The following is an 11,880-nucleotide window of genomic DNA, read 5'->3' on the forward strand; positions in this document are numbered from 1 at the left end:
AATAAACTGGATATCTTCACTCTTTTACCTTTAACCAATTATGAGCAATGAGTAAACAACCATTTCGACCACCCACATGTTGTTGATATGTATATTATATGACGTGTAGAGGTACCTACACAATAATACAGCATAATAAGTATATTAGTCTCTGAGCATAATCAACAATAATAAAATTGGTTATAATATTATCCATATAATCTGTATTAATTATTGATACCTGCCTGCGAGGATTATTTTTCGAAAAAATCTCAAAATATCTGTATTGATCGATACTGAAAGAAAATATTGATATGGTACCAAATACCAATACATCGCAACACAGTATATTTTTTGACGGATTATTTTCTCAGATGTTTCTTTTTCTATCCAGGCGAAGATTTCAAAGGTAGAATAGTGTACTTTCAAATTTCATTACACTAACACCGTTGCAAAGTGATTTCATGTGGCCATTCACCAATCCGAGTCGTGTCCGGAAACTTCTACGTAAGCAGTTTGCCGTATCACACTTCACTGTGAAATGTCGTATCGGAAATATATGGCCGTATATTAAAGACCGTCCAACCTCTTTGGATTGTATAGTATCTACCTACTGACATATAATTCATGTCTAAATAAAACACGGTTCTTGTCGGTTTATACCTTCCAGCCAGCGAAGCCAGCAGCAAACAAATTTTGAAAATAGTGAATAGGTATACTGGATTATTTGTAGGGTTGGGTGAGGTTAGGTTATGTTTTCATTCTTGAATTCATGAATTTTGTCAAAATCAGCTATGTTAATATTGAATCTAATAAAATTGGAGACCGTATAGTATACGGTCATCTCTTTCCGATAAGAAAGCTAACGGCAAACTGTGCCACGGTCAAATATTTCACGTACAATTTACATGTACCTAACCAATGCGAGTGCATGCGCTTAGTGCCTGAACGTGCCGAAAGGCGAAACCCGGGTCGCAAAAAAACGCCTCAATTGGAATAGTACAACTGTACAACACTTGAAATGTTTGAACCTGACATTATCTGTCATAAAATTATCGTTGGGTGCTAAAGAATATAAGTTGATATCAAGTAAAATTACAGGAGATAGTTGCAACTTCGTATGTACTGCGGCCAGTAAGCTAGCAGGTTTGACCACGAAAAAATACCTCGAACTCGATAGAATATACTCGAGATAGGTAGTCGAAGTTTCTTGTTAGCGAGAAATTGCTTTTTCCAATCGCAGTTTCCAATTTATTATCGCGATAAGCTGCACCCTTTGCGGAGAATAATGGTGTGCCGTTGACATTTTTTGACTTTGAAATCCTTTAATTAATTATGTCGCAAACACACTTGTAGGTTTCTAGATCAGTTAGTACCTACCAAACTATAACTATATTCTTATTAATTGAATCTTATTTTTAATTGCAAGGCCTGTAAAAAATATAAAGAAAATCTAATTAACATGATAACATAAATTGATTGAATGTGGTTTTTTTTACTCACGTGTGTATCAATGTAAATATTAAATTTGTATCTGTGATAGGTACCAAATAGTAATGAAATACATGACTTTGAGTTGGTCCGAATCGTCATAATTATAAATAGGAAAAAAACTACTGAGTCATTAAAATCTGCGCGATCGTGGCGCAAGTGTATAAGATACTGAATAAAATATAAATTATTTATAGGTACTTATATCATTCTTATGACATATTTTGATTCCCAACAACCATATTATTTTGTGGAACACTGCGCTGGTAAAATATGTATCAAATAATAATTAATAACATTCGACGTTCAAAGGAAAGTCTTCAGCAAGCAAGGCCCTGGAAGAAGAAGAACGTCTTAAAGACCGGTTTGAGCTCAATATTCCATCTCTATTTAGCGACAGACAGGAAAAATAGTCTAAACGAAATCGTAGCAGACGTCCGATAATGGAAAGGTACAGAAAGAATAAGAGCGTTTAGGTACTTGGTGGTATTTCATGATATTATATGCGAGAGGAAAATTATAGTATGTCCATATTGACAAATGTACAGGAGAGACAAATTAGTGACTTTTCGCGCTTTAAACACATTAAAAATAATGAGTAATTATTTGGCATAGAGTCCAGCGGGTCGAAATGAATGTACCTATATATTTATAAAAATTACACCGCCGTAAGCAGCGGAGGGCCCGTTAGGCTTAAATATCTACATCCTCAGATCACGTGCTATTATGGCACTGGTTTGGACATTGTGTGTGTGTTTTTTACAATACGAATGTATGTGTTGTGTGCATGAAATATTCGAAATGATTTGCAGCCATTTTTTTATTGCATTGGATTTTGCATTGCATGGACAATCAATGTATTATGCGTTGCCTACGAATATACATCGTTGGCAAACAATATATTTTTTTGTAGAATAATGAAGTTATTTTTGAAATACCTACGTTACTTAATAGGCAATTAAACAATATTTTTCTTAAAAGGTAAGCTTTAATATAGCCTAGTATGGAGTCTTCGCCACTGATAGATAGAACTTGGTTGTTTAAGTATATTAAAATTATTTTAAAAAAATCTGACCAGATGTCGCAGGTAGTTTCATTGTGAGATAGTATACACACATTACATTACAATAACACGTTGCTCAAATAATTCACGGCATTACTCACCCTACTTACCTACTAGGTGTAACCCATTTTTATTTTTGCATTATTACGTATCTATTTACATAGGTAGAGGTACGTATTGTCCGAATAAAACCATAGTAAGAGAGCGAAAAAATAACCAGAGAATAAACATATTTTTATTCTACTGAATATGCGTTGGATATGCAATAAAATATTTAAATTCGCGAATACCTGTGTTCATAAAAATATATTGTTAGGTTAGTGATCCATTTCACCATCCTTGAAGACATTGTCGTATTTTATTTTGATAATCTATACGGGGGAGGTGGTCCAGACGGGAATGGGACGATTTGGCACCGCGAACTGGCCTCCGCCGATTGGCCTCCGGTAATTGGCCGCCGGTACAATCGGACGCCGGCCCAATTGGACGCCGACCCAATTGGCCTCCGGGAGGATTGGACGCCGCACAGTTGAATTAAATGCGCAAAGGAATAGACGTACGTTACGATTTGTTGGAGTAAATAAGCAAGTCAGTTTAATATGATTCTATCTTCTCAGTAGTTGTACCTTATACATTTTGCGCTTGACACATTTTTAATATAGATTGAGAATAATTATTATGCCTTATGATGTTTATTATAAGAAAATAATTCTTCCCTCGCTAAAACTTAAAAACATAATAATATACATGTTTAAGCTTTATTATAATATTAAGTCAATAAGACGCTGAAATATAATGTAATTTTCATTCTAACATCTAACATTATTTTAATATTTTTTGTAAATATAAATAAGTACCCATGTATAGACAATAGATTAATTGATTTTGTACATCTTTAAGTTTTAACGAGGGAAGAATTATTTTCTTTTAATAAACATCATAAGACATAATAATTATTCTCAATCTATATTAAAAATGTGTCAAGCGTGAAATGTATAAGGTACAACTACTGAGAAGATAGAAGCATATTAAACTGACTTGCTTATTTACTCCAACAAATCGTAACGTACGTTTATTCCTTTGCGCATTTAATTCAACTGTGCGGCGTCCAATCCTCCCGGAGGCCAATTGGGTCGGCGTCGAATTGGGTCGGCGTCCAATTGGGCCGGCGTCCGATTGTACCGGCGGCCAATTACCGGAGGCCAATCGGCGGAGGCCAGTTCGCGGTGCCAAATCGTCCTAGACCCGGTCCAGACTCCAGAGGAATGGTGCATGATGTATGTACTGAGTAATACAGAGTAATTGACGTTGGGAAATGTGATAAATTCTAAACGTTGAGCCTTACGCTGGAATTATTATTTTTTTGAAGCATTTATAGAGGTGCTGATTGTTTTTTTATATTGTAAGTAATCTTTTCATGATATACCAGACTACATGATATACATGTAGTATTTCATCATGTATTTCATGATATACATACTAGATACATTAATTGAGTAGGTAAGTAAGTCATGGCACCCACATCCTGAAGCGGGCCCCCAGGTTATGATTTTTGACGGTCCCCCTACCTATCGCTAAAGATAAAGGCAGTATGATGCTCTATAGTAGCGGTTTCCAAATGGTGTACGCAGTAAAATTAATGTGTACCTAAGTATATTTAGTGTTTTTTATATATTTGAATTCATCTATTTGAATTATGGAGTTGTCGAGTATCGATACACAATTAAAAATTGTATCATACAACCACATAATTTAAAATAATAATATTATTAAAGATAAATAGCGCAGGCGACTTTTTTATACTATTCGAGAGAATTTATGATGTGTGTTTAAACCACTTATCTGGTCAATTCACCACGCTGGACCCTTCCTGAGCCCGGGTCCCCAGGCTAGAGCCCTGTCAGCACCCCTTTGTGGGGGCCATGAAGTAAGTACCTACACATAATATGACATGTTTTTGATGTTTTGTTAATTAAACTATACGTAGCTGTTAATTTTATGTTGTGGCAGTGACGTCCCATAGGGGTAGGCAGATTGAGCGTCGCTTGGGGGCGGCAGGTACTCAAAGGGCGGAAAATCGAAGAGAATCATTTGATAGATACAGAAATAGCTACCTAAACTTAGTACGTAATAACGAAAATATCTTTTCATAAAAAAATCCAGTTCACTGGTTGGAAGCAAAATGTATTAATTAACATAACAGGTTTAACATGGCTGTATTTTTTTGTCGGGTTCGCGATGTCTAGTTTACTTCCGTTGCCCTTTGACGTCCATGGTGACCAGAAATGACACGTGCACGGATGATAAAAAATACTGTATACAAAATGGGGCGTTATTTTGGCATTGCCCAGGGGCGGCATTTTGTCTAGGGACGTCACTGTGTTGTGGTAAGTATTTCCCAATGATATTCATCTTACCGCATCATGGTAATTTGTGTAATAGGCTAGGTGTTTAAAAATATATTATTTTGTGAATTCATCCTACCTTCGTTTCTTCGCATGATGATTGTACTTGGCAAGTAGTGTTTATTAGATTATCACTAGACTTATCTAATTCTAATAAGCAGTCTTCAGATTTTGAGTTTCTTTTCGGCTTCGACGTTTTATCTTCAGCAGCAGTCTTAGTAGTTTCATTATTTACAGACACATTTGGTTCTGAAGTTGAATTTTTTATCGTATCTACTCCGTTTAAATGGAATTTCCATCGAGATGTCAAAGGCGATGTCGGCGTTGACTTGACATCATTTTCGGCATCTAATGTTGATGTAAATTTGTTCTTAGTCACACCATTTTTGGTCGTTTCAGTCATCCTTAATAGCACTGTACTAAGTTTAAGCGAATTGATATAAAAATACTATATGTTTCTGTCATATATCATTTAAAAATCACATTTAAAAACTACTCGCTACTATGACAGAACGCGGTAAAAATCAATATTATGACGGCTTGCCGGTTGCCACTCCTGTTGCCAGCAAACCATAGACATTTTTTGTTTATTTCAGTGTTGCCATCTTTTCAAAGTAAAATTATAGTACAGAGCCTACAAAATTATAGTATTTGAGAAAAACATATAGTACGCGTTGTCATCTGTAGAAAATGTACCAGGTTTTTGTTTCTCAGAAAAAAAAATAACGTAGAATTTCAGAAACTCCAAGACCCCTTTTATTTAGGTACCTTATCCGACCAAAAATGCATACCGAAGATTTCAAGAAATTTCCTTTTAAACCAGTCACGGGATTGTTTTACGTTTTTAAAACAATTTTTTTTCCAAGTTCTCCAAATCTTCTTATATTGCGAAATAATAGCACTTTTCACTAATTTATTGAACAGAAGTATTGAAATTTTAGTGCTTTTTACATATTTTTTCCGATATTCAAAATTATAATATTTTGGGTGTACTATACCTGTTTTATATCTACATAGTACGCGGACCAAAATTATAGTACAAATACTATAAATATAATACGGTTGGCAACACTGGTTTATTTGAAAATATATTTTGGTTACGAAGTTATGATACTAGTGAAGTTCGCGCGGCATGAACGTCAAATGTCAAATGTCAAAAAAACGTACCTATTGACGTCAACAATAAAGTAAGATTAGATCCAAAGAGATTGGACGGTGCCGAATTTATAATAAATAATATTATACATATCTACTTATAAATGTATAAACTTAATGATAATAGTCTGTACATATCTGTTTCATTATTTTTGGTACTTCTTTATCGCCTAATTTGGTGATATATTTTTCAGAAATAAACCAGTTTATTGGGATTTGAAAATGTATAATACTTTAAGTATAATTGTTGTGGTTTTGTGCATTTTTAATGTGAGCACAGAAGATTCGTCATGTGGCTGTTCTGTTGATCGTTCAAGTGATATCAAAACGTGTACTGATTCAAATAACGATCAAAATGGCCAGTGCTCTCGACCAGAAAAACCAAAAAGTTTCAATGAAGATCGACCTGATAGTCGAAACACCAAGGAATCGAAAATGGTTCTGATCCTTGGAGGTGAATACACAATTGGCACTGATAAGCCCGTAATAGATGCTGATCGAGAAAGCCCATCTCGCAAAGTAGATTTGAAACCTTTCTACATTGACAGGTACGAAGTTTCAAATGAAAATTTCGCGGAATTCATTGATCAAACCAACTATGAAACTGAAGCAGAATCTTTCGGCGATAGTTTTGTGTTTGCGTCCTTCTTAAATGCTGAAACGCAGGCAGAGTACAAAGACTTTAGAGCTGCCCACGCACTATGGTGGTATAAAATTCCCGGGGCCCACTGGAAACAGCCGGAAGGCAAAGATTCTTCAATCTCTGGTAAATAACTGCTTCCAGATTATGTAATCAAATAATTGAATATCTATATAAATATTGTAATGCTCTTATTAGGTATCAAATAAGGATGTATGTATGTGGCAGTAGTAGTTGTTATAAAATTGTATGCTTTGGTAACCATTTTACTGATTGGTTTTCTTTCACGAGTTGACAATGTTCATCTAAGGTGATGAAACTCCTCTTTATTAATATCTTCTTTGGGTACCGTTTTTTATCGGACTGGAGATCAAATCCCAGTTATCTCCTATCTTGTGACATTCACATCAGATCACCAACGCCTTGAACATTGATTCAATTATACTTTTTGTCCTATATGATTTTAATATAATGGATTTACCACAAATTTATCGACTATTGCTTTCTTATATCAATTAATTATTATAATTTAACACATACATGACGTGCAATCTACAACATATAATTGAGTCACCCTCACTCATCTGTTGTGCAGGCTTATTTTTTACCCAAATCTGTTGTACAACCAAATAATACATGAACTATCCAAATTAATTTATTCAGCCTTATTGCACAATGTGTCAAACCGTTACAAGCAACTCATTTTTTAACTGAGGCATCTAATTACAAAAAGCGACAAGTCCACAATTGAATATTTTCGGGTAACAACGTTTTTATGTTTCAAGCTTCAATTATTTGTTTTAACGTGAGATTATTTTTTCCGTTGTATTCTATGTCGAAATTAGAACCAAATGGCAATTTGTTTCAGCCGATAAACTCTTAAATGTAACAAATATAGGCAAAATAAAATTGGACGTAGCGCTACTTCTACTTCACTTTTTAATTTATTCCGCAAAAGGCACATATTTCCGTGGCACTATCATGAGCTTACCAGATGTTACAGCATAGGAGACGCCCTTTCCAATATTGAACAATCCAAGCTTTAAATAATATGAAACACGGACTTGGCGCTTTTTCTAATAGATCGAGACGTAAAATATTTTTTTTCGTAGGGTTATGTAGCGTTTTGGAATTTATAGATCAATACATATTGTATAAAATTATACAAAGAATACGTGCATATTTTTTCTCGATATTGACCAAATGTGGACTTATCGCTTTTTGGAATTAGACGCCTCAACTCTGGTATCCACAATATACTTACATATTTTCACTCGGATCCTTCGAGGCGTATAGTTTTTTAAAGTTGCAAAGATTAAAATAAGATTGTTTTATGTTAAGATCGTATGTCTCACCCGGTGGTCCACGTGTCATGGAATGATGCTGTCGCATACTGCAAATGGAAAATTAACAGAGGACGTCTACCAACTGAAGCTGAGTGGGAGGCTGCCTGTAGGGGTGGAAGGAAGGATAAACTTTTCCCATGGGGTGATAAACTCATGCCCCAAGGAAAACACTGGTAATTATTATAGCAACATGATGATTGTTACTTTCTTTCTAGAAAATGTCTTTTATTATTTCATTTTGTTCTATTATAACTTTATTGTTTATCATTTAAGGACAAATATATGGCAAGGTAAATTTCCTGATGAAAACCTGGGCAGTGATGGTTATTTGGGTACGTGTCCAGTGACAGAATTTCCACCAAACAAATACGGGTTATACAATATGGCAGGAAATGTTTGGGAATGGACAAGTGATTATTGGGTTGATGATAGGGTATGTACTCATTTCAATTTCATCTAATGAATCATTATTGATCGATTTACACCCCTCCAAAATTATTCTTTGCTTATTTATGCTTTTAAGACTTCATAAATATTAAGACTTATTTATTGATACAATAGGTGACATATTCAGTTTCACAGACATCTCAACAGAAATATACCAATATTTATTTTTCAGACCACGGAACGAGTGAAGAAGGGTGGATCATACTTATGTCATGAATCTTATTGCTATCGTTATCGATGCGCAGCTCGCTCTCAAAATACTGCTGACAGCTCGGCAGGAAACCTCGGATTCAGGTGTGCCGTTAATGCTCATTACATACCATTGTGATACTCATGCACACATTAATTTAATATATTTTTACAACTCAACTATATAATTATAATTCATAGTCATTTTGTAACACCTTTTATTTGTATTCATATTTTATATACCTCTCATTGAAATATATTTGAATATTAATAACAGAATGTCAATAGCAGATAAGTTAAATTTTAATCATAATATTTAGAGTCCAGGGGCCTTATGATAGAACTTGCGAGTTGTAGTCGCCCGGTCGACATGACGTCATATGACATCATTGTGACGTACTACCGGAGTGATAATAGCATTAGAGTAAATAACGCTACCAAAATAGGGGCGTTATCCATTGTCCCCATACACAAATAGGTGTTTCAGCATAATAATATCTATGGTGAGCTGTGTGCGTTGGACGGCTTGCCTCGAGCGTGTATTGGCTGACGTCACAATTAGGTCATGTCGTCGGGTGACTTCATATCACTAGTTAGAACATAGGGCTGCAGTGTTCAATTTTAAATTTGTTTTACAAAATAAGTTATATGTATTCATATCACTAGTTAGAACATAGGGCTGCAGTGTTCAATTTTAAATTTGTTTTACAAAATAAGTTATATGTATTCCTATTGTATCTTAGAATTAATAATTTAAAAAATTCTGTGGCTTATTCTATTATATAAATAGCATAGTACAGGTGTGTGGAACTTATGGCCTTAAGACCACATGTGGTCTTGTAGGCCATTGATTAGTATGGCCTTTTGAATGAATTCAAAGTTTACTGTTATAGATTTATTAATTTGTGAACACAGTGACAGGTTCAGTGACTGAAAATCATAACTAGTAATGGTTGATGTCTCCAAGGTTCCTAAAAACTATATTTGACGCTAAGAAAAATTCAATTGAAACATGGAAAATGCAATAAAATACCCACCCCTCTGGGAACATGCACGATAAATACTTTCTTGTTTTTCAACTACTTATTATTGCGAATCTATGTCCTTCTACGTCAAATTGAGATGTCCTTAAGGATAAAAATGATGGACACCCATCTAGAGGATCAGCTGACGTGCTGCAACCAAATATATCTTAACAATTTCCTACAAAAAGCAATCATTTAAATGTTAATTAACATTGGAATTAATTAATATTATCCTGTTACTATGTAGTAATAATTACATGACTAATAATTATTATAAACATAGGCAAAAACTAATTTATGTATTTATTAGTCCTAAACCAAAAATCCATAGTACATCGTAATTAGATTTTTTCAAAATAGTGTACATTTCGAAGTCCATCTAAGTTTCTTGAATGCGGCCGCATTTGGTTACAGTTAACTTGATGTGACTTTCTCACATGAAAAGGTTCCACACCCCTAAATAGCACAACATACCTAAAATATTTTTTATAGTTCAGTTTTGTTAGTTTTATTTGTTACCAAAAAAATCAATTATGTAATACCTATGCTACTGTAATAACCCTGCCGACGATTACTTTTGATAGATTTATACATTCTTTCGTAAATTTGTTGACTTATCGTCGCAGTAGGATTGGTTTGTCGAATAGAACAAATGTCAAATGTTCAGGAAACGAAAAACAAATTTCATTATCCTATATTCAAATACATGGAGGTATTTAAATTGTTTTTACAGCATGTGAATGCTGTATTCATTACAAAGGAATTTAAAGAAAAGGATGGTTCTGGTCCATTTAGATACAAAAAATCATTCTGCATTAAAAGGTCGATTTCGACAAACCACTCCTATAGCGACGTTATCCCACCATGGCATTTTTATCACTCAATATTAAATCAATATATTATGTTTTAAATACTTAATAATTTAGACTGAATATGAAAGTACTTAAATTTATTTGTTACAATACAGCTCATAATTTCAATAAATGAATGATTTTTTTATGTTTTATTGTAAAATAGCACTGAACTGTCTGCCAATTTACTTTTTATTATGTTATGTTCCTAAACATTGTATGATGTAAAATACTTAAAAATCTTAATGTAGTAAAGTTACTTCTGATAAATCTTACTACATGTGTTGGCACTATTTCTGTTTATTTCTCTTAAATGAATAATTCGGCCCCTCTGTGTGAAATATAGATTTATCGCGACAACACTTTCAGAAATAAGTATTTGTTTTTAAATAAATATTTTTTTTAAACGAAAAACATGTTTTATAAACAAATGATATCAATAATTTCTTTTTGTGTCTTTATAATCCATTGATAAAATAATCTTTTTGCATTTAATAATCATATGTGTAAAATAGTATATTCTCGATATGTAATCAACTGAAATGTTTAGTCACTATTTCTCTTAGAACAAAGATTTCAGGATAACACTTCTTTTCTGCAGAGGCCCTCAAGTACACGACATATACCTTCTGTCCCAGTCTGAACATAAATTTGTTTATCTTAATCTTTCATAGGTAATATGGATAAAAAGCATTTATAGTACATTTCTCATATAAATATTATTGTTGGCTGATAAGAGAGTACTTATTTATTCAAGCCACAGTCATACTATATTAATGAATCTCTAAACAAAGTATTTATATGTAGGCATACAAAGACTTGATGTACCCACTACCTATTAGTATTTAAGTTTTTATCCCAAAAATATATAAAAATTGTGCAGTGAAGAAAAAGAAGTTATATTAATATAATAAAAATATTTTATTTCAAATTATTATTACAAAGCATCATCATTATTCTACAAAAATATTAATACTAGCGCATATTGCTACCTATTGTACTATATGTGTAATGTTCTAGTGTTTATACAATAAAAATCTATAGGTTTGAATAAAATGGAGACTGCACTCCCACATTGATTTCATCATAATAAATATCATTTGTATTATGTACCTATAATTATTTGGAATCATAATAATTTGTTTGAATTTTAAGTTTTGTAAGTGAAGAAATTATATTAAGAAGAAAATGCAATTTATAATGTTTAATATATCCCCCATCACTGTGAAAGCTGCCCCCTTAAGCAGCACTTCAGAGTGGAAATGGTAATTTAACTTTTTAAATTGTGT

General features: G+C 33.4%; 2 protein-coding genes across 3 annotated transcripts in view; one reads left to right on the forward strand and one right to left on the reverse strand.

Annotated features, from left to right (window-relative positions):
• Positions 1–5,329, reverse strand: part of LOC147067739 (protein FAM107B) — a 179,139-nt gene extending 173,810 nt beyond the window's left edge. Inside the window, exon 1 of the mRNA XM_085952747.1 lies at positions 5,018–5,329. The gene's annotated coding sequence lies outside the window, so the exon portion shown is untranslated. The remainder of the gene's footprint in view (positions 1–5,017) is intronic.
• Positions 5,330–6,017: 688 nt separating this feature from the next.
• On the forward strand, positions 6,018–11,476 carry LOC147067740 (formylglycine-generating enzyme). Of its 2 annotated transcripts, XR_015071364.1 has the most exons (5): positions 6,134–6,859; positions 8,075–8,252; positions 8,353–8,512; positions 8,699–9,326; positions 9,401–11,476. XR_015071364.1 is itself a non-coding variant. In XM_085952751.1 (4 exons), the coding sequence occupies exons 1-4, from the start codon at positions 6,316–6,318 to the stop codon at positions 8,852–8,854; spliced, it is 1,038 nt and encodes a 345-aa protein (XP_085808877.1). In that variant the 5' UTR covers positions 6,018–6,315; the 3' UTR covers positions 8,855–10,297. The 2 variants fall into 2 exon arrangements, 1 of the variants encoding a protein (XP_085808877.1); XM_085952751.1 differs by having other exon boundaries at positions 6,018–6,859; positions 8,699–10,297.
• The last annotated feature ends 404 nt before the right edge of the window (positions 11,477–11,880 follow it).

This window comes from Rhyacophila brunnea, unplaced genomic scaffold (assembly GCF_057557595.1).
Source record: "Rhyacophila brunnea isolate RB1 unplaced genomic scaffold, BYU_Rbru_1.0 scaffold_3, whole genome shotgun sequence".
Taxonomy (NCBI): Eukaryota; Metazoa; Arthropoda; class Insecta; order Trichoptera; family Rhyacophilidae; genus Rhyacophila; species Rhyacophila brunnea.

Excerpts from the sequence above, each read along its gene's own strand:
- LOC147067740 (XM_085952751.1), top strand. The coding sequence starts at position 6,316 with ATGTATAATACTTTAAGTATAATTGTTGTGGTTTTGTGCATTTTTAAT. Across the intron at positions 6,860-8,074 it reads CAAAGATTCTTCAATCTCTG|ATCGTATGTCTCACCCGGTG; the intron begins GTAAATAACTGC and ends TTTTATGTTAAG. Across the intron at positions 8,513-8,698 it reads ATTATTGGGTTGATGATAGG|ACCACGGAACGAGTGAAGAA; the intron begins GTATGTACTCAT and ends TTTATTTTTCAG.